A 23,576-nucleotide genomic window follows, 5' to 3' on the forward strand; every position below is an offset into this window, starting at 1 on the left:
AAAAACTCCTTCAAGTTCTCCTAATAAAATTTTTGAGAATAGTGTAAAAAGGTACAGGTCATCTTAACTTGAACAAATGAACTCTGACCTCCCTCATCCCACCACGCTCTTTCAGGATCCTTGTCTTTTCTTGGCATCAAAATAACTGGCCAAATCTATATGCCTTCAAATAGCTCTGCTTTTCCCTGGGAAGGGCCTGACCTAGGTCTGGAAAAGGTAGTTAATCCCATTATTGTATCATTCAGAACTACTCAAATTACCTCTTAGAAGTTCTCCGTGGGGTATAAAAATACATTTCAGATATTACACCACTTTTCTTTCCTTGCAGCACTGTCCTGATTATTCCTGGGAAGTGGAAGCTCTGTCCTTTTATTGTTTGTATGAATTTTATCTTCTTGGAGGCTGTGTGCAGCCGGGCCTACCCCAGTGCATTCTCAAACATCTGCAGGCACATGGATGACCACTGTTTAGGAAACCCAGAGTGGGTTATAATGGTGATTGAGTCAAGTTTTCCAAGAAGCAAAATTCTTCCCTGATAGGAAACTGAGAAAGCTACTTGGAATTATATTAAAACAAAATATAACTGTGCCTGAATTCTGGGCCCAATTCTGCCATCAACTTGCACTGTGACCTGGGTCACATCTCTGTACCATAGTTTTCACAGGTAGGGTCTGACTCTGAGTATAATATCTGCAGCAGTTTCCTAGGGTAGTAAGAGCCACAGAACATTCAGAAGACACTGTCCCAGCCCTTGAAAGCCTTCTTATGCTGTCGTTTATTTTCAAATGAACCCCCGCAGGAAAGGTGTGCGATTACTGGACAGAAATGTGTAACCCTTTCCCCACTCAGTTATATTTTGGGAAAAGTTTTATCACCCGTTAATATATTTTGATGACTATCTCAGGATGGGTTTTTTTTCCCCCTTTTAGCTAAACCGTAAGAGTAGAATCAGCTAATAGAAAAAGAAAACTTTTGTGGTATATTACTGCATAAAAAGCCAAATATCAAGAAGGGCAGTAGGTTTTCTGACAGTATTATACCTGTATCCAGTTGTTTATAATTTTTTTAAATTTCTGACAGTATTACACCTGTATCCAGTTGTTTATAATTTTTTTTAATTCTTGCATATTTATTATGTTCAAGACCCATGACCACCTTACAGCTGCTATTACTATCCTCTTTTTAAAGATGAGGAAACTGAAGTCCAGAGAGGTTGAACACTTTGCCCTGAGGTCACAGAGTTAGCATGTGGAAGAAGCGACACGAGAACGCAGGCCCTGTGCCTCCTACTCGGATGCGTTCTCCTCCCTGAAGCCAGTCCTGCCCATCAGCCAGCAGTGGCCAGGTTGACATAGACACTGTGAAAGTTTCACCTTGGGAAAGCATTCTGAGTTATGGTTTATTTTTATGGATATTTAGATTGGCAGGAATTTTCCACCTTGTTCTGCTGTCCCAGTACATTCACAGTCAGGAAATTTTCCTTGTGCTGTTTTGTTCTTGAATTCTAGTGAGGCGGGCTGCTGTCTTCCATAGGGCAGGGCGACGGAGTATAGGTCATAGTAAAGCTCAGTCTACGTACTCTTTAAATGAAAGAATCAGGGCACAGCAAAACAAAAGCAAATGACCTCTCCATAGTTTATTTGACTACAGAAAGTAAACCGTGTTCATTTAAAGGTAGAGAAACAAAAGGAAGATCAGGGCGACACAGCCAAATAGGGTTAACAATTGAAGGCAGCTTGCGACAGCTCGCTGAGAGCCCATGTGGGACAGGGTACCTAACCAGAGACCCTGAGCTGGGAGAGGTTTGATGACAGGGGGACAGCCCAGAGCACAGTGTTTACTCCACAGTTTGCCTTGGGCCATTTAGTTTCCAGGAACAGCTTTCTCACCTTCTTTTAATCTCCCAGTCCAGACCTGCAGTCCACACTGGAAATCCTATTAATGTAATAGTACCTAAAAGATAAGAGGAAAGCATTTAAAAACCAAATTTCCTCAGTAGTCGAGATTTTAAATTTACACTCCCAGTGGCCAGCATACTGTTCTGCGTGTTACTCAGGGGCCCACAGCCCGATCCACTGTAAATCACTTTAAAAGCTCACTCCAGTTGACTCCTTGGCTCTAAATCTTTGAGTTGAAACTAAGGTAACTGTAGGCTTTTTATGGGGTAAATAGGTATTAAGCTTTTTTAAGGGAAAGGGCTGCAAAATGCTTGATTATAGGCTTCTCAAGTTTTTCCTTTTTCCCTCTGTAGTAACTAGGACTGTGCTTTGCCCGTAATAGTTACTCAGAATGTATTTGCTTAACTGAGTTAAAAGCTGCTGCCTAGGGCTTCCCTGGTGGCGCAGTGGTTGGGAGTCCACCTGCCGATGCAGGGGACACGGGTTCGTGCCCCGGTCCGGGAAGATCCCACGTGCCTTGGAGCAGCTGGGCCCGTGAGCCATGGCCGCTGAGCCTGCGCGTCCGGAGCCTGTGCTCCACAATGGGAGAGGCCACAACAGTGAGAGGCCCGCGTACCGCAAAAAAAAAAAAAAAGCTTCTGCTATGCCCTTTGAAATTCTGGACTTTCATCAGAGGGCCTCTAACCCAAGATTTTCTCACCAACCTGGGCACTGTTAAAGATCTGGATAGAGGCAAAATTGCCTCTTGTTAGGGTCTGGGAAGGAAAAAGAGACTGGGCCAAATTAGAATAGTCCATCCCCTGATTACACAAAACTGCAATAGAATTGTTTGGCTCTCTCTTTTCTCCTTATCTTGCAAAATCAGATTAAGCACTAGTGGAAAGAAATAGTTCAGAGAGGAATATGCGAAAGGGAAAAAAAATCAAAATGTGACTTCCAGTGAGACTAGAGATTTGTTCTTTATCTTACCAGTGGTCATGTTATTCATTCGATAGCATCTGTCTCAGGGCTGTTATGTTATCACTTGGCCAGGACTTTTGAAAGTTAAGATTTGCCTTGATTGGAGAAGTTTTGCAGAAGTGTGGACTCTTGAGAAGGTGGGGCATGTGGAAGAGGGGCCGTGGCTGGTGCGATAGAGCCGTTTGCGTCTCACTATACACCTTGCTTGAACTGATGTTGTTAGGGTTGGTTCAGTCAAGCCTGGGGGAGGCTACTCAGCATAGTGGATGGATGACCAGTTACCCAGAACCTTTGGGAAAGGAAATGACTTTACTGAAGAGGCCATTCTTTAAATTTATCTTCCTGCTCCTTTTAACCATTGCCTAGGGCCAGCTCCAGCATTTGCCTCCAGGCCAACCAGGGCTTCTCCCTTCCCCACTAAACTCTCTTCTATCTCTTATTCACTGGTGCCACCTTGCAGAACAGAACAGATAAATGAACAGATAAATTAACTGCCCCTTCTCCCCTCCTATCTTTTTAACTTAGATATCGTATCTTTGGGATACTTCCATTGTCTTGCCTCGAAGAATAATGCTTGGGGACTTTAGGCTTAGGGAAAGATGGGAAATGGACTCACAGGATGTGGATCACCGGAGAAGAAATTTTAGGAGCACTAGGCCTTTTAGCCACCCTCAGATAGGAATAGCACTGACTGTCCTCACAGTCTACTTCCCTTTCAATGGCTTGTTCCAGCCCAGCCCCTTCTTTGAGAGAACCTACTGAACTCTAAAAACTACAGATATGCTAGAGCGAGGGTGCTTATCTCCTGAAGGCAACCTGAGAACTGAATGGACTTTGGAAGTTCCCAGTGTTTGACTACTCCCCTGATGCGATGATCACACTGGGTGTGTCGCTGTCACGTGATCCCATGTTTGTTGATGAAAATAAACAGAGAGTGGTTTTCAAAAACCATCTTCAGTGCCATGGTTTGTCATGAAACAATAAATAGAAAAACCCTTGGTGTGTCTGCCAACTTTTCACTCCATATCTGAGACATGGTGAGGCCCTCCTGGCTGCACTCTGTCTGCAAATAAGGAATAAAGCTTGTTATTTGTACTATATTGGACTTTGGGTCCCAAAGCATCCCATTGCTTATGATGGATCTATGTGGAGTCACTGTTTTTATAATTACAGGAGCAAACTGGTGCCATCATAAAAACGGTTCTTCTAAATAGTGTGTGAAATATGAACCTTTCAAATAGTAAAAACCAGTATTGAAATGTAAACTTCTGTGAAAACAGTTCTGTACCCATTTAAATTTTCGCATCCTAAAATTTACAAGGGCCCTCGAATCTGGTAACTCAAACTGTTGGAAAGATATCTGTCCTTTTAAATCCTACACTTAACAACTAAAAGTGTGGTCTCTTTCCCCCTTTCACTGTGGAAAAGCCTGAGTGAGCTGGAATTTGCTCCCCTGGGAAGAAAGATACCAAACAGACCCTCAGAGAAAAGAGCCTTAGGAACCACAGTATAAAGAGCAGGATGATAGTGCTGATTTGTTTCAATGGTGACTAAAGAAGTTGGACTCCTGGAATCATTAATCCATATGTTCATATTAAAAAAATAAATTTCTTTATTTCCAATACTGTCGGGAATATAGCTAAAGATATAACAGATCTGAACCAATGGTGTTCTTTCAGACAATAAATTAAAAAGATAATATTCTATATAGTTAAGAAGAAAAGCATTTTAATTTTTTTTCATTTTTTAATGATTAGACTCAGTTGGCCAGTACCCTTGTTTGCCAGCTGAGTAACATTTTGGCCAGCAATAGACTTTTCTTTAAGAGCTGTGGCTATGTGCTGGTTCATTAGAGTGTGAATAATTCTTCGTATTAAGTTTTTATTTGTCTTAAATCTCTAAACCATGTAGGAAAACAAGATTACGTTTGAGAGACATTCAAACTTAACTTCGATCACATACAGCACTTAATTGGCATCTCTAGGAAATAATAGTTCAAAGGACACTGCCTCCAAGATCCCAGCATATAAGAGTTTAAAAGCTCCACTTCCTCTCAGAATAGTCATTGTATTTAAAAAAGCAAAAGTGGGGAAGTCATGTAGAAAGCAACAGAAAGAGAAAAGAATTAGTCATGAGTGAGGAGATCTGGTTTAGGGTTTGCTATAAATAGCTGTTTGACTTTGGAAAGTCTCGAGTTCAGTTTATTCATACATAGTCAGAGAATGATGATGTAGGTTATTTCTGAAGACCCTTTAGTTCTCGAAACCCCATGGTTCTCAACAAGAGGGAACTAGGAACGACAGGGGAGAAACCAGAAAGAAGTTGAGGAAACCCAACCAATGCATTTGGGATTAACGTTCACCCACTGGAGCTAATCAGGGAGAACTATGTGTGTCTCAGAGGATGAAAAGTCAGAAGTATAAAAAGAAGAAAGGAAGATGAAGAAGATAGGCCCTAAGAATCCAATTTTCTTCCTTGAGCCTTTGCTCTAATCTGTCAGGAAAACTAAGATTACCAGGAGAGCCCCATGGGATGGGGCACACCTTTCTCCAGGCCAGTTTTAACTCTGACCTGGTTACCAGGTGATGGAATCCTGCACTAATTTCAATCTCCCAAATTGGAGAAATCACCAGAATAATCTGTGCTTTCTTAGTTGATTTTCTCATTGATCTCCTCTAGCTTGCCATTTTATCATTCAAAGGGAGCTGTAAACGTAGAGTATTCATGTATAATCACTAAAACAACTTGTATATTAAAATGCTGACATTGTTGGACTACTAAGAAACAATATTGTTCTATCTGTCCATTCAAAACAGTAAGGTTTTATTACTCTACTTTGTTTTCATTAGTAAGCCAGCTTCCCCCATGATCTTTGTGTTATATGTAGCAGGTGTGCTATAGATCTCGAACTAATTTTAGTTATCTATAAAAACAGTACCCTTAATCCCATCCCAGTTTTGATACATGGAGCCGTTTTTGAAAATCAAAACATATCAAAATAAATTACACTTCATGTATCTCTCCAAAGAAAACTAACTTCCTCTTACAGAAACCGTTTTGCTTCCCTGGAGAAACATTGTGTTCAAGTGCAATTTTCTTCATTCCATTCTGACCTTGTTCTGGTGTGTCCAAAATAGGAGAAATACAAGCACTTATAACAGCCAAAGGCCGACTCACCATGAAGCTAATGAAGCTTCAGGGCCTCTCCCTTGTGCTGAGCCCCTTCCAACGGCTCAAGAAAGGGCCTAAGCTATTTATTCTTATAATTTGTATTACTGAACCCAACGGTTGTAAATGTCTTCAACAATCGTGTACATTTCAGGCCCCACAAAGCCTGGATCTATCCCTGATAACATCCTAGACATAATTAAGCATTCTTTCCTGTTAAGGAGAGATGCTTATCTAGCCATTTGATATAGTGTCTGAAGATAAATACATTGTTAGCCCCCAACTAAAAGTGTAAAATCATTAAGACCACATTTGAAGAGGATATGGTTCCTCTTAAAGTGGCAGATCATCCAGTGATATGGTGCAAGCTAATAGAGAATGTAAGGCTTCCCTTTGCTTTGTAGAAAATACAGAAACATGGAAGTGAAGTACAGTTTATGGGGAATATTTCACCAGAAGTGTAATGTTAAATTCATGATCCAAGGTAAACTCCACTGGCTGAATTCCACCCGTGGTTTTAAGAGGTCAGCCCTCTGCAAAGCAGGTGGGCCACTATCTTTTCGCTGTTTCAGGATAAGGAGGTCCCAGTGTGAAAATGTGGAGGTGAACTGTTTGCAGTCTAAGAATTGGTGAATTGGTGGCAAAGAAAGGCAGATCTCTGGGCAGATCGTGTCTGATCACTCTTTCAGTTTGACAGATCCGCAGGGGGGTTGAAAGAATCTATGCAGACTTCAGAAATGCACCGAAAACAGCATAATCAGCTATGACGAGGAAAAACAAAGAAATCCACCTGGGATTCATTTGCATGTCAATACCCATAATTCTCTGCCAATTCACGTTTTGAAAACGCTGAAGGGATCTTTATTTAAAAAAAAGAAAACCTGGAATGGTTTGGCATGATGGTGGGGACTGCTGATTCCTTTCTGTGTCCTTGAGTGTTTACTGCCAGGAAATCCTGACCAATGCCGATTGCCAAGGGGTTACCAAGTCACATTGTTGTTAAATTGAGAGAGAAAATTAGCAGGATTGTGCCCTATGTGCAACTCTCACAGAATTTCGAAAACAGGAACCCGGGGCTTTATATGAGGGACAGGGGAAGTCAAGGGGAAGAGTCACAGGATGATTTATCAGGGCATAGTTCCAGATAAATTGCTTACATGGAGGTAGAAGAATTTGATGCATCCATTCTGTGCCAAGAAGCTGAGTGGTTGAGCTCATCCAAAAGCTCAAGTGGGCAGATCGAGGTAGCGTCTTTTCATATGTGAGGAGGGGATGATGTCATATCCGTTGTTTTTGGTACTCGTACAGGTACAGGGCGACTCTTCAGGTACCGCCAGATTGTCATGGCAGTAAAGAAAGCCAGGCTCTTGTTAACGTAAATTATAATACATACAAAACTCCTGGAGGACAGAAACGACCTCTCCCTAGGTTCTGTTAACGTTTTTCTCATGATTAGAATCTGGCATTCTGGAGAAACTTAGCACGTGTTAACTGATGTGACTGTTTATCCACTCCGTCCTTTTTTTCCTCTCCCGTTAATAATATCAATTTGAAGTGGGAGAGGGGGGGAGCGAAATTCCCAAAAACATAGTAAGCACTCTTCACTCCTGGTTTCCTTGAAGACTTAGAGCCACCAGGCGAGCTTACTCTTGGGTTACTAACATCTGTCCTACTTTGTGGTTTTGTATTTGCTAAACAATACAATTGAAGTGAATTTGGGGGTTTAAAAAAGTAACAATTTCTGGAATAACTCCAGTGAATGGTGTGGAAATAATAGGCAAGTTTGGAAATCTACTCAACATCGAAAACCCCTTAGTATTACTGTTATTTCCTTCAGTGTAGAATAGACTTATTAGTTCGGTGAAGGGAATTCCCTGGCGGTCCAGTGGTCAGGACTCTGTGCTTTCACTGCCAGGGCCCGGGTTCAATCCCTGGTCAGGGAACTAAGATCCCACAAGCCATGTGGTGCAGCCAAAAAAAAAAGTATGGTGATGATCATAGACTCCTATAGAGATTAATAGTCAGATTCTCTGAACCAGTGGGTCTTGAAGCTGGCTACTGCTGGCACTCACTTCATCTGCTTCCTCTTGCCAACGAGGAGAGAATTCTCAGCCTCTCTGCTCAAAAGAAACTTTATTTTTAGTACATCAAAGACTTCATGTTCAGTGGACATGTAGTATGCATGCACACTCACACAGATACACATACACGCATACATCACAGACACTACATCTGAGAAATGCAACGAGCATATCCTCAAGAGAAGAGATGGAAACTTCCGATGCAATCCACTTCCCTCAGTTGAGAAATGTGAGGCCTAGGAAAGATAAATGACTTTTCTAAAGTCACGTAGTTAACCGCAGAACCAAAGCTGGAACCCAGATACCCTCAAGTCTTATTAGGGGTAACTCCTTATGGAGCTCAGTAGATCCACTGTATATATAAAGTGTAGCCGCTTCTCATTCAGAGTAGCCTTGAGAATTTCACACAGACCACAAACCTTTGGCTAATGCTATACGAGGAAATGAAAGAGAAAGATCATCTATGACTAACACAACAGTGCTTTTGAAAGCAGCCTACTGCAAACCTGAGTAACTGATAAATGTGTTTTATTGATTCTTGACCCTTAAGGACACATACTTTGAAAAATAAGTTTTTTAATTTGACACTTTTGCAGGTTTTACCCACAGGCCTTACACAGCTGCTCTTTCTGAAACAGATTGCTTCCAGAGCATTAAAAAAAATGAAACACATTTTCTTGGCTCAGTATTTTTAATCTGCTTTCAGACTGATTTTTCTTATAGTTAAGTGTAGTTTACATGCACACTGTGTTTCTTTCAAGATCTGAGTAGATTTAATCTATAATTGCAAGATTACTTTATGTCCAAGTGGGTCTGTTCAACCCTGAGTTGCTGAAATAATTTTTTTATTGAAAGAAGTTTAAAAACATACACCATTGAAAGCCAAAATAAACAGTAGATTTCATATCATTTGAATAATCAACAACAAAGACCCTCCAAAGAACAGAAATTGGAGCTATTAGCCAGTCACAGGTAAGGTGTTGCAGTATAAGTGGAAGGAAAGGGCGGCCAATATTAGTGAAATATGTTTGGTCCCAGAAGACAATTTGGAGGATTAATCAAGACATGAGTATTTTCTCATTATTAATTAAGTGTTTTAGACTTTAAAGATTTTAGTTAGCAAAGCAAGTGTACATAAAGAACCTGGGGTGGTGTTGACTGAATTAGAAATCTCCAACTCAGCCATTTTCTCCCTTTTTTCTTTGCAGCCGTTTGTTATCTATGACATGAATTCCTTAATGATGGGAGAAGATAAAATCAAGTTCAAGCACATCACCCCCTTGCAGGAGCCAAGCAAAGAAGTGGCCATCCGCATCTTTCAGGGATGTCAGTTCCGTTCCGTGGAAGCTGTGCAGGAGATCACAGAGTATGCCAAGAGTATTCCTGGGTTTGTAAATCTTGACTTGAATGACCAAGTAACTCTCCTAAAATACGGCGTCCATGAGATCATTTACACGATGCTGGCCTCCTTGATGAATAAAGATGGGGTTCTCATATCCGAGGGCCAAGGATTCATGACGAGGGAGTTTTTAAAGAGCCTGCGAAAGCCCTTTGGTGACTTTATGGAGCCCAAGTTCGAGTTTGCTGTGAAGTTCAATGCACTGGAATTAGATGACAGCGACTTGGCAATATTTATAGCTGTCATTATTCTTAGTGGAGGTAAGCTGCTTCTTTGGATCTTCCATGAAAGAGGGTGGCGTGGTGGTGGGTTGGCTGAAATAATTTGGACTTTCCTTAGTGTTAGGCTATGTGTCTTTTCTCTCTGCACTTACCACACTTTTCATATGGAAAATGCCAATGGTATGATGGCATGGGAGTGTAACTACCTATGTGACATACCGAGAAAGAATATTGTTGACTTCCTGTTTGAAGGCTGTGGGTAACTCAGGTACTTTTCTTTTCTTCTTCAAAATATTTTTTCTAGTCAAATCCAAACATGGAAGACAAATGCCCTTGTCTGCTTTTTTTTCCTCTTTATTTTCTTTTTCCTTGTCTTTTTCCTTTCCTTTCCAGAAGGCCAATCTATTCTCCATTTAAGTAATGACATATATAACTTTGTAAGACAGTGCTCACTTGACATAGAGAAAGCACCACTGTGTTTGTGATCAAATTATGGTCTGGCCCCAGCATCAGTGAGGTGTTACTTTGAATTGCTTTCCCAGGGTCAGCAATCAAGGAACACACATTTACTGAGCCCTGTCTCCTCTCCTGTGTAGAGTCCTCTGTTGGCTCCCTTTGAAGTACCTTTGTGAGGTGGTTGGCTGTGATTAAGAATGCAGTCTGAACCAAAGAATACCCAGCAGAGAAATAAACTGAGTTGTTTAGCCAGTCATTGTACTTTTGGCCTTGCAAGGACATGATCTAAGTAACCAACTCCGACAGCCAGGTTTTATACTAAATCCTAGTTTCATTGGCCTTCCACGTTTCCAACTTGAGCAGAAGAAAGTTTTAGTGTCATCTCTTTAATATAAAGATTGTTTTCAAGTGACCGGTTTTCATTACTGAAATGGACTTCAGGCGAGCTTTTTGTGTGTACTCTACAGAATATCCTCTGTGCGTGAAAACTGATGTGTAGGGGACAGTGGTCCTATAGATGTAAGCTGTGTGTAACTAGACAGCATGTTACAAAGAGCAGTCCTTTGTTATCCAATTACTCCAGCGCAGAATGCTTCTGAAATCAGGTGCATGGTGTATTAGTAATGATAATAGTAGCAAACCCTTATTAAGTACTTACTGTGTGCAGGAAGTGTTCTAGCCGCTTCACACACATTCATTTAATTCTCACAACCCCAGTAAGGTAAGTACCATTTTGCAAACAAGGAAACTAAAGCACTGAAAGGTTCAGTCACTTGCCCAGGATTACTCAGGCAGCAAAGATGGAGCCAGGATGATGAACCAAGGCAGTCTGGCTCCAGAGTCTACACTGATACTGCCCTTTACATGACTAGGGTGCATATAGATAACAACACAGCGCAAGTTAACTCTGAAGCAGCACCCCTTTATTGTGTTATGTTCGATGTAACAAAAATACACTATCCAACATGTTTTGATATCTTGACGGTGTCTACTTCTTAAACAAATTGACCCTTGATCATCTGGGATCTGTGATTAATTCAGCAAAGAAGAATGAGATTCCAGTTTATTTGAGGTCCACTGGGAGAAAAAGATTCAATTTTGGAAAACCAGATTAGAAAACAAGTTGGTATTGTTTAACTAGCTAATATTTTAAGGCACATTTTATTTTTATTGAAAGTTGGAAATATAATTATTAACATGTGATATATTTCTAAGATTTTTCCTAATCATACTATACATACCATGTTTATATTCCTTTTTTCACTTAATCATTTTCTCATGCCACTAATGCTCTTTATTAATATTTTTATTAATTTTAAAAATAAAAGTAATATATGGTCATTTTATAATTCAGAGTACAGAAAGGTGTAAGTGAAAAGTAAAGCTCTCTATCCTCAGAATAAAATAGGATTAACAGAATCCTATTTCCCCTTACCAAAAAGTTTCTATGTATGTGCTAGCATATATACAATATATATATATATATGCTACCATTTAAAAAATTTTTTTAATTGAAGCATAGTTGATTTACAGTGTTGTGTTAATTTCTGCTGTCAAAGTGATCCAGTTATACAGATATACATTCCTTTTTTGTGTTCTTTTCCATCATGGTTTATCACAGGATATTGAACATGATTCCCTGTGCTATACAGTAGGAACTTACTGTTTATCCATTCTATATATAATAGCTTACATCTGCTAATCCCAACCTCCCACTCCACCCCTCCCCCACCTCTGCTCCCCCTTGGCAACCACAAGTCTGTTCTCTATGTCCGTGAGTCTGTTTCTATTTCATAGATAGGTTCATATGTGTCATATTTTAGATTCCACATATAAGTGATATTATATGGTATTTGTCTTTGTCTTTTTGACTTAACTCACTTAGCATGGTAATCTCTAGTTGGATCCATGTTGCTGCAAATGGCATTATTTCATTCTTTTTTATGGCTGAGTAGTATTCTGTTGTGTTTGTATGTGTGTGTGTGTGCGTGTGTGTATACACACACGCACACACACACACCTCATCTTCTTTATCCATTCATCTGTTGATGGACATTTAGATTGTTCCCACGTCTTGGCTATTGTGAATAGTGCTGTTACGAACATAAGGGTACATGTACCTTTTTGAATTATAGTTTTGTCTGGATATACGCCCTGTAGTGGGATTGCTGGATCATATGGCAACTCTATTTTAATTTTTTGAGGAACCTCCATACTGTTCTCCATAGCTGCTGCACCAATTTACATTCCCACCAACAGTGTAGGAGGGTTCCCTTTTCTCCACGCCCCCTCCAGCATTTGTTATTTGTGGACTTTTTAATGATGGCCATTCTGACTGGTGTGAGGTGATACCTCATTGTAGTTTTGATTTGCATTTCTCTAATATATGCTGCCATTTTTTTTTTTTTTTTTTTTTTTTTTTTTTTTGCTGTACGCGGGCCTCTCACTGCTGTGGCCTCTCCCGTTGCGGAGCACAGGCTCCGGACACACAGGCTCCGCGGCCATGGCTCGCGGGCCCAGCCGCTCCGCGGCATGTGGGATCTTCCGGGATCGGGGCACGAACCCGTGTCCCCTGCATCGGCAGGCGGACTCTCAACCACTGCGCCACCACGGAAGCCCTATGCTGCCATTTTTAATGACTATAATGTATTTCATTTTGTAAAAGACCATCACACACTAAATTATCTTCCTATTTATGTTTGGGTTGCTTATAATTTGTTGTAAGAACCTATAGAGAAGAATATAAAAAATTATGGGAAATGTGTTCTAAATTCCACTGGAGTGATCCTTCTTATGTGTAAATTTCTGTTAACATTTCAGATTATTTTCTCATTCTAAATTACCAGAAGTAGAATTGCTGGGTAGATGGCTATGAACATTTTTAAGTCTTTTGTTTCATTATTGCCAGATGGTTTTTCCGTGTAGTTTGTACCAGTTTATATTCCTACCACAGATAATAAGGGAGGCATTTGAAATAAGCCGTTCAAAGATACTTAGTTTCTATCCAGGAAAGGTCAGACAAGAAATAATCATGCTAAATCAGGGCTTTTTGAACCTGAGCAATGTTGTTTTATGGGCACATAAGACAACAGTATGATTTCATCTAGAAAAATGCCATATACTGCCCATAACACACAAGCTAGATTATTTGAAAATCAGTGATTCAGTTAGACCTTTAAAATTTTTCTAAATTGGTCAAAAATAGCTCTGAGAATAACTTATTCAATTTAATAGATACTGCAGACTTTGGCTTTCAATTATGAAAATTAAAAACGGTATCATTTAAATGTTGATGCTGTATAAACAAGTTTCTCTTAGCGTTTCCCAGACTGTCTTCACAGTAGCCAATATCCAGATTTCATTAGATCCTCACAACAGTGAAAGAAATCTGAAGGTAGCTGCCATTCATACATTCTTAAAATCTTATATCTGTGGTTATAATGAGAAGAAAACCCTGTGAATCATTTGAGACTTCCTTTAAAAATAAAAACAGAACTTACCATTGACTAGTTCCCATATCACAAAAGGCACATCCTTCCCTGATCAAAGTTTGCTTTTGTAGATGAAGCCAACCTATGGGCACTAGATAAGAATGAATAAACTGGACCCCGTGTTTGTTCAACACCAAGGAATTTGATTCCCTTCTTTATCCAGAGAAGCTGGTTGGGTAGAGGCCAGAGAAAGAACTACTCCAGTCATTTCCAATCCAGAGACTGTGTTCCAAGGGGGATCAGTGTCCCAGTCATCTATAGATGGTGAAACCAACATCCCAGATTGTGGTTTATTGGAGTACAACATATAATTTGTTGTACAACATGTAATTTCTCAATTCCCGTCCTGGGTTTTCCAGAAAGGGAAAACATTTGTGCAAGCAAGAAGGTTTGATGCCGTAAACAAATTTCTGATCCTGCTTATTCTTAGCAAGAGGGATTATTTTCTCCTCTGCAGTTTATTCTGAAGCCTACAGATAGCTTTAGTGACTTGAGAGAGAAGCACTTTGGGCAGGGATCCCAGTGACCTTCTTCTAAGCTGGCCTTAGAATCACAGAAGAGTTTCATTCTGGTCAAGGCTATGAACCTAGACTGAAGGGAAAATGGGGAGATGGGCATTATGTAAGAGTGGGGTGTGAGGGATTGGGGAGATTAAGGGCGGGGGATCCCCAGGGGACCCAAAGGGGATTTTTGGATGAAAGTACCTGATTTGACCCAACTAAGTGTTTGCTGAGAAAACTGGAGTTGCAGTCGTAAAGATCACTGTCACTCAGCTTCAGTCCTAGAAACCGCTGATGCTGTTAGATTTGGTCCTTAGATTGGCCTGGTGTTCGGCATTTCTACAGTGTATTCAGGTCGCAGACCACTTGCTGAGGAAGATGACCTAGGTCTTCTCAAGGTTTTCTCCTCTCTCCCTCTTTCTCCTCCGAGCTTCAGGCAAGAAGAATGAGACTAAAAAGAACAATATTCCAGAACCAAAGGACAGCACTTTGTCCCTTTCATTCTCTCATTAGATCCTGACAATTCTCCTGTATTTTCATTCTTATTCCATAGAAAGAGAAGAGAGAGTCATAGACTTAGGTGAGCTGACAACTAGTGAGCAGCAGTGCTAGGAGGGAAACCCAGGTGTCCTCACTGTCACCTCCCAGTGTCTCTTCTGCCACCTGGCTGGCGGATGCGGTCAACTCCCTCAGGGTGTCGGTGGCCCCAACCTGTGGTCCCGTCACTGCTCTCCTGAAGGTCTGGCCCAGAGCCCAGAAGCACAGCTTCCTTGGGAGTGGTGATAAGGGAAGAACTTCCCTTGCCCCCTCTGGTCTCGCTGGCTGGACGGGTGGCGTCAAGCGTAATCACACTGCCTCCAGCAAGGGCATGCTTGCAGCTGGCGCCACAGCCTCGCGCCAGCCACACCAGCAAACTCCTCAAACCCACCAGCAACCAAGGCCAAGTAGAAAGCTCAATAAAGCTGACAAGCCCCAGGACACTCCACTGGACACTTTGCCCCCTTGGGCGTTGGCTGTTTGCTGGAGAAAAGCTTAGGAGGGTTCCAGCTGGAACTCGGCAACAGGAAAAACAGGAAAAAGCTCTTTCTGTTAATTCAAAACAGTTTGGAATCCATTACAGTTCTTCCCAAACTTCCAAGATATGGGGAGGAAATTCACTGGATTTTACAATATATTTCTCGAGGCCGATTGTCATCGCCATCCTAATGACAGAGAAGCTGTAAATATTGGTGCAGCAGTCACAGATGGCAAGTCATCCAGCCTCCTCATTTACCCTCTTGGGTCTGGCTGGGTTATACAAACCTCCTATATAGCAATTCCTCCCGTTTCCAGCCGTCCCGGCCGTGTTCTTGCTCTGTGAAGCGATTTCGGACAGCTGCTCTTGGAGCGATCCTGTGCGTTTCTGCTGTTGAGTGGGCAGGGAGCATAGGGTACAGGAAGGGGGAATTGTTCACAGATGTACATCTACAGATCAAGGAAGAGTTAATATTCTGTGACAGTTGGAAAACTCCTAGACCTCTCAGGTCAATACCATGGAGCTCTGTTTCTTACCCTTGGTCCTGACTTATATGTGTATCAATATATACTTTTTAATTTGTTGGAATTAGAATAGAATCAAAGTACAGCACCTGGCCCAGAATAAGTACTAATACATCCTTGTTGAATGAATAGTAATCAAATATTAATAATAATAATAGCTGCCATTTATTGAATACTTCATTGTGAACCAGAGTAGATGCTAAGCACTTTACCTGTGTTCTGAATCTTTGTTTAATTTTCCCTGCAATTCTAGAAAGTCTCTCATTATCCCCATTTTATAGATGGAGAAAACAGAAGTTTAGAGAGATTAAGCAATTTTCCCAAGGTCACAGAGCTACTAATCGGTGAGGCCAAGGTCTTATCCAATCTGACCTTAAAACGGATGCCCTTAACTGCCACTGCCTTTTGTGTATTGAGATGTGGAAGCATCCCAGTTACTTACCTTGGACTTGGGGTTCTTTGGCAGTTATCAGAAACTACCCATTTCCATATTGCCTCCAAGTATTTTAATCAAGAATTTCCAGTTAGAGTCCAGATATTACTTCCTGCTCTCCAAAGCCCTTCTCAAGACACCATTTGTACCTGACTGCCTAACAAAATTACACCCCAGGTTTGAGAACTGTTCTGGGACGGAACAGAGCCCAGTGTTAATGCCGAGACTGTTCCGGTAGCACAGCCCCCATTCGCAGGCTCCCTGCAGAAGCTGACCATAAGCTTTATGTACCTAAGTAAATATGTCCGAGCTTAATCAGATACCATCTTATAGCAGGTTCCCATGGAGAGAAGTGGCTGCAGGAAGCTTTGTGAGACAAATTTAAAATTGTTACAATACCTTCCAGTACCTTAATTTCTTCCTGCCCTTCGGAGACTATCCCAACGTCACTCCTCCCGTTCGTGTACAGGGGACCCCTCTCCCTCCAGCTCAGAGAGCACTAAGGATCCGCAGGACAGAGCGGGAGGGGCTCTGGGCTTGTGGGTGTCCGTCTCCCCTCCCCATCCCTAAGTGCTCTCCAGAATCTTGAGGATAGTGACAGCTCGTGTGTCATCCTTCCATTTTACTGCAGGACTGTTTCTACCAGTTAGAAGGGACAGCCGAGCTCTTCTCTGGAACAAGATAGAGGGCACGTGCCTGAGTGGGCCTGTGCTGTTCTTGAGGAGACTCCAGCTCAGGGGACCTCTGATTCTCCACAGCCCAGTGGCCCCCATGTCTTCTTTGTCTGTTGGCATCATCCTTACTAGTTAAGTGGGGGGAGACAAAACCAAAAATATTTGAAAACTGAGGCATTAGTAATACTATGAAGAACAAGAGGCCAACTTTCTTCCATTCTCCTGTGGCAGTTAAATATTCAGCTACTTTATCCGTACAGTGTTTTTGGACAAGACTTAGGCTGGGGTCTGAGTGGTAAAAGTTGTTTTTCTGACTGTTCTCGTGATATTGAGAATAAACACAGACATCTGATTTCTCGTGTGACTGAGCCTTGAGCAGGGCAGTTGAAGAGTGTTGATTACGTGGTTCATATCTCCCATCTGGCCCATGATTGTGTCAGAGAGTACTTGCCTTCATTTATTAATTGAAAACTATTGAATGGGCACCTGCTCTGTGTCTGCACGGTGTATGGCACTGCTCTCTTTGCCTGCTGTCCTGGTCTCCCCACTATGCTGCCGTGACCAGTGGACAAATCCTGTCAGGTGGCTGGGATGGCTTTGAGTAATGACTCAGTGTGGGTTATCTATAAATGTCCCATTAGTTCACTCTTCTCATAACCTCACAGACTCGGTTTAGACAGAGGGAGGTATATTTGTAAGTTCTCAGCTGGCACCCAAATTCTCAAAACCAGAGAATTGGGGGTGGGGGTGGGTAGGGAGAAGAGAAACACACTAGAATCATCTGAGAAACTTGAACTACACACACTCGCATGCATGCGCGCACACACACACAGAGGCTTTTGTCATTTGTGGAACACTGAAGCATCTTTATCTGTGACTGCTTCAGAGATAAAATCCCCTCCTCACCCCAGGCCTGGTAGGCTGGGATCATTCGCTGTACTTGACCTCAGAGACAGACATGGGCTTGAAAGCCAAACTGCTGAGTCATTCCTGTCCCCACACCAGCATCTTGGAAGCCAGTCAGTGGGCCGCTTTGGGGAGCACTTTATCATTTTGGGCTCTCACAATGTGTGTTTAAACTCTGGGTGACCCCAGGCAGACTTCCAGACTGGCACGGCACTCAGACAGATCCTCCGCAAGTGAGGAAGAGTGAAAGCGGCCCTGGTACCAGAGGCCGGCGCAGGTGGTGAGGAGCCCCGCACTCCCGGGGAGAGCGCCCGCCCCCGGGGTCCCGCCGCATCACCCACCGGTGCACCAGGAGAGGCAGGATGGGGCGGTGGGGGCCTCTGGGCTCCTCAAACCCCGCACCCCACCACTTACTAGATGTGTGACTTCAGGCCGTTATTTACCTGCCTGAGCCTGAATTCCTTCTCAGTTCCCTAAGTAAATGAAAGAACATTCTGTGAAGCCTCTGGCACAATGCCTGGGACGTGGTAAGCACACAATAACTGCTCATTTTCCCTCTTCCCTGTACTGTATAATTTGAAGTAGCTCCACACAATCCTGCCAGAGGATTGCTTGAAATTTCACCAATAGCATTCTTAAAATCCCTTAGTACCATATAAATACTCCTAAGGAGATAGCAGCTAATCCCTGTATCAGCTATCACTTTAAGGGGATTAGCTGTGGATTGAGAACAAAACCCCAAAGGACAGAGATACTGGAGGGAGGGGAGGGAGGGGAGGGAGGGGAGAACTCTGGACCCTGCTGCCCCTGAAGGAGGTACCAACGAGCAGGAGTGCGGTGGGGAATTCTGTGAGTTTGGGGGACATTATGTGTTAAGAGGTCGTATTTAGAGGTTGGAGATCACGCCTATGTTTTGAGATCACAGGTTCTTCTCCAAGACGTTGGAAAGGAAGATGTGGGGGAGAGGGGAGAGGTGCAGAGAACAGATCCTTGGCCACTTTTTATTTTGTTGACTCCCTTTGGTTTGCCGTTGGCATTTCTAGAGGTTGAGGAAGCAAGGGAGAGTCACTGGATTCGGAGCATGAGTGTGTCAGGCTTGATGGTGAAGAAAAAAATCACTCTCCATCTTTCCACTCGAGCCTGGTTCCTCTACCTCCCAGTCTTGATCAAAGCTGGTGTGGGACGTAGAAGGGTCAGAGATTTATCTGCATCCCTCGGCTTGAGGGGAGCCCACTGCTCCCCTGGTCCGGACACAGAGAAGGGGAGCAAACCATGGGGCTGAGCTTCACTTGAGTGACCACAAATGATCAGAACGAGGGGACCCAAACCCCTGGTGAAAGGAGGTGGGAAAGATGAGACTTCCCAAGGGCAGGACGGAAGTCTCCGATCCTGTTTCCATTCTGAAAGAGCTGAAAATAAAGCAGGCCCCACGCTCCGTTCACGGCAGGTGCCATTGAGAGATGAAACGAGCTCTGAACGCGGCAGAGAGGAAAGCGCTGCCCACCTTGTTACCAGATACTTTTGTGTTCTGTGCTGTAGTTGGGGAGGTGGCTTTTGGAGGTGGTAGTTGAGCATTTGAGGTGGGGGGACTTGGTGTGCAATTGCTATTTAATGGGCAGATAAAAGAAACTACTGCCTGGGCTTGGTTTCATTTTGGTGGTGGTCACCCGCGCCCTCCATCCTAGCCAAATCGTACGTGTCGTTGCTGTGTCATTTTGCGGTTGTCATTTGGACACAGACAGAGAAAGCATTTATTTAACTGTTGTTTAACAGGGATATGTTAGAACGGGGACCACTTCAGAGGGAAGGACTCCACTAGCCACACGTGCGTTCACGGCAGACATGCTTGTCACCGATGATCTTCATCTGTTCGGTACAAGATCTCTGTTCTGTTGTTCCCTTTCCCTGATAGCAGCCATCAACCACATTTCTCCCCAAATCATCCATTGTTCACACTTCTGATTAATTTAGGCTGGCCTTGCTAGGATTCTAGACACCACATCCCCAGCAAGGTGCAGTCCCATGAGTGGAAAGGGAAAAGCATCTAGAAGGCAGGGTGGAGAAGAAGGGAGCAATTAAGGGCAAAAGAATAGGAAAGATACAGAGAAGACCCAAGAGCATCGCAGAAATGAGAGGAGGAGAAAGGTAAGAAAGGAAAGAGGCACGTTTACACTAGTGTGAATAGAAATAGCTAACTTCCCATGTGTCAGACGCTGCTCTGAGCACCTTCCATCTAGTAACTCATTTCATCCTCTCGACAACACTGCGAGCTAGATTACTGTCATGTCTCCATCTTTTTTTTTTTTTTTTTTTTTTTTGCGGTATGCGGGCCTCTCACTGTTGTGGCCTCCCCCGTTGCGGAGCACAGGCTCCGGACGCACAGGCTCCGGACGCGCAGGCTCAGCGGCCATGGCTCACGGGCCCAGCCGCTCCGCGGCATATGGGATCCTCCCAGACCGGGGCACGAACCCGTATCCCCTGCATCGGCAGGCGGACTCTCAACCACTTGCGCCACCAGGGAGGCCCATGTCTCCATCTTTTAAATGAGGAAACCAAGGTACAGAGAGGTTAAGGAACTCGCCCGAGATTACCCAGCAAGTAAGTCTTCAGGTTGACATTCCAACTGCTTCTCACTACACCAGTGGTGTTTGCTCTCAGCTTCCCATTAGAATCGCCTGAAAGCTTTTAGGAACATTGGCGGTCATACCTGAGGCCAAGTCAATCGGAGTCTCTCAAGATGGGACCCAGGTACTAGTTTGCGTGTTTTTAATTTCCCCAGATGGTTTCAGTGTGGAGGCACAGTTGAGAATCAAGCCCGCACTCGGTCAAGCCCCGGTTCAAATTTAAATATGAAAAGAACATGGGAAACTTTCTTAGGTTATTTTCTCTTAGCGGTAGGATGGTGGGAGGGAATTGCTACAGGCCAGACCAGTTTACCAAAGACAAACTTGGGTGAATTCAGAGTTTCGCCTCATGATCCCCATGATCCTGACGGTTAGACCAGGAAAGGACCGCAGAATCCCTAACACCGTCTCTAAGGAAGAAGTGAATATCAGCTCGGGGGCTTCTCTGTTTCATTATTGTTCTCAGTCCTGCTTACATATGTTCAACTACAAGAATGAGAACTTGCCCCAAACCCCAAATGTGTATCTGCATCAGGAATCATTTTCTCATGCTCCTGAACTTATGCTCTACAAATAACAGCTCAGAAACCTCCCATTTCCCAATTGCACACATGCCACCCCACCCATGTTTACGCTTCGGACCCCATTCCTGTGGAAACTGCCTCTGTCCGAACAAACACAGAGGATAGTAAAATGTTACAAAGCTCCTTTACCTGACTCCTTCTAACCATGACCTTAGGAAAGAAACACCACCGTTGCCTTGAAAATTCAGCCAAAACCCAGAAAGATAAGATGACTTGTCCAAAGTCACATGGAAGCTAAGTGGAGAAGAGATGAGATCAAGTCTTCAGTTTCCAAATCCACTCCTCTTTTTAACACATCTGTGAACTTAGGAAGCAATAGAATAAAGGAAATTGGGGAGCAAGAGTAAAAGGAAGTGAAATGCAAAGTGTGAGCTCCCGAAGGAGCTCCACCCCCTTCAGTTTCAGCCCACACCTGAGCTAAGTTCTTTCATTGCCTTCGGATCAATTTACAGCTGCCCAGCTATCAGACTTCTTTTTCCTAAATGCCCTGGGTACAATCCTTTTCAGATTTGTCTCCATCAGAAAGAAATCCAATAGGAAAAAACTGGGAACAGCATGACAGCAGCAACTAGAAAAGAAACAATACCATGCGCTTTGGTTTTTCTGCATCTCCTTCAGGAGATGCCGCTGTGGCCATCTGGTTCCCTAACTGAGACCCCTCCTGAGAAAATCTGGTCTAGGGAAATGCCTGGCCCAGGTGGGCAGATCCCAGGAGGGTCCAGAGAATTTGAATCTGCTTCAGATAAGCTCTTCACTTAACAGAACCAGATCTGGATAAGATGGGAGCTTTGTAGATTTGCCCACAATCAACAGTGCTCTCTAATCAATTCCAGCGCTGCACGATGGGGACCGGAAAGGTTTCTTTCCCAATTCTTTGCAGCCTGGGGAGTAAGGAACCGGTAATTGACTCCAGCTTCCTCGAGTGTTGGGTCCTGGAGCCTGAGTCAGCACGCACTTTCCCAAAAGGGCTTTCTAGGCAACCTAGGGCCAACGAAGGAGGTCCCTTGACCCTGATCCTATTCCAGACCCCAACTCTAACCCTCAGCAAGGTGTAGGGAGAGGACCTCAGACCAGCCTTCTAAGAACAATACCTTCGCAGGCCCTGGGCCAATGGGAAAGGGAGAAGGAAGAGAAGGGACCCAGGACGGCTAGGTCTTTAGACAGATTCCTGTGGCACGTTAGCTCAGTAAGTGTTCAAGTGTGAGTAGAAGGAAAGTGGAAAGAGAAAGACAGGCAGGGGAAGCAGGGAAGGCCTTGGAGCTGACTGGAGGGTAAAGGGTGGGGACAACCCTGACAAATCCCTTTTGCCCTTGACCCTAGGGAGTGCTTAAGACCAAAGGAAGCTTTTTTGCTTTTTAAATAAGCCAAATGTTTTAAGTTTAATGTGAAGCCTGTTGATATACTTTTCTATTTAGATTTTGAGTTAATTTCCCCTGTTTAATTATGTGACTTTTGTAAAGGGAATTACAAATAAGAATAGAGCTTACAACTTTTGAACTAGGGTCTTAGAGATCACCTCTCTAATCCAATCCTCTTCGTTTACAGAGGAGAAAATTGAGGCGCCCGTGAACTTGATCAGTTTGCCCAAGGTCACAGAACTGGTTAGTGAGAGACCTAAAAGTAGAGCGACCACTTTCCTGCTCTCCTGCCCTCCGTTCTTGCCTTGACTGAGGCTCAGTAAGGGCGACAGTGGGACAGATCTGTAAATGATCTAACTTGTCACTAGAGAAAATATAAATCAGTGGCCACAAAATTTCAGCCAAACTTCATCTGTCACATCATAAAAAATAACTTGCCAAAGAGAGGTTTGAAAATCCAAACCAGATCCTTCTCCACTCCTAGAGGGAACAGTTCCATTGTACTGCACGGCAGCCAAGTGTTTCCAGCAAGCCCGATCAGCTGCATTTGAGGGTTTGCTTGTTTGAACTGTCACGATAAATGAAACCTAGTAGATTAACATAATCTCTTCTGCAGAAGTTCAGACCCCACGGATGCTGCTCTAGAGGAAGGAGGAAGGAGAAAAGGCTCTGAGGGGCCAGGGCCTCAGTGAGCAGAGGGTCTGCACAAGGGTGTACACCGACGCCTCGACACAAAATGCTGCCACTGCCAACGCACATGCATTTGCTGTCCAGTCCAGGCCTTTGAAATCTGGCACGTCTGTTCAGGGGGAGGATCGGCAACTATTAAACCCAAGGCACCAATCCAGGATCTGGTTTTCCTTGAAGTGTCAGGGGGTTTCATTATTGCATAGCAACTGTGAGAAAGGACAACTCCTCCAGGGGTGTGATTCTCTAGGCCAGGACTAAATCATCTGTTTCATTCTCAGAAGCTGAGATTCTTGGTAATGTTTCCAAAATTAAGTGCTGAAATTAAAAAAAAAAAAATTACTCCAGTCAATGGGAGATGTTAGAGAAGTTGAGGGGAGAAAATCAAACTACAGGTAACTTTCTGTCTGTAATTTAAAATAAGAAAAAAGAAAAAAAACTTTAAGAGCATGTTTAGAGTTCCGAAAAGCCCACCTGAGACCGTTCTCACCTTGCTCTCCTGTGTCTCATCTCAGCAGGTAAAGGTTGCTCGAGTTTACTAAATACAGGAAAACGCTATTTCCAGAGACTTCTTCTTTGTGCATTGATCCTGCCTTT

At 43.2% G+C, this 23,576-nt stretch overlaps 1 protein-coding gene across 3 annotated transcripts in view; it reads left to right on the plus strand.

Annotated features, from left to right (window-relative positions):
- PPARG (peroxisome proliferator activated receptor gamma) overlaps positions 1–23,576 on the plus strand; it is a 70,431-nt gene that overhangs the window by 43,325 nt on the left and 3,530 nt on the right. For all 3 annotated transcript variants that reach the window (XM_060111616.1, XM_060111617.1, XM_060111618.1), the window contains one exon: positions 9,316–9,766. In XM_060111616.1, the coding sequence (XP_059967599.1) occupies positions 9,316–9,766 (451 nt within the window). The remainder of the gene's footprint in view (positions 1–9,315; positions 9,767–23,576) is intronic.

Source organism: Mesoplodon densirostris, chromosome 10 (assembly GCF_025265405.1).
Source record: "Mesoplodon densirostris isolate mMesDen1 chromosome 10, mMesDen1 primary haplotype, whole genome shotgun sequence".
Taxonomy (NCBI): domain Eukaryota; kingdom Metazoa; phylum Chordata; class Mammalia; order Artiodactyla; family Ziphiidae; genus Mesoplodon; species Mesoplodon densirostris.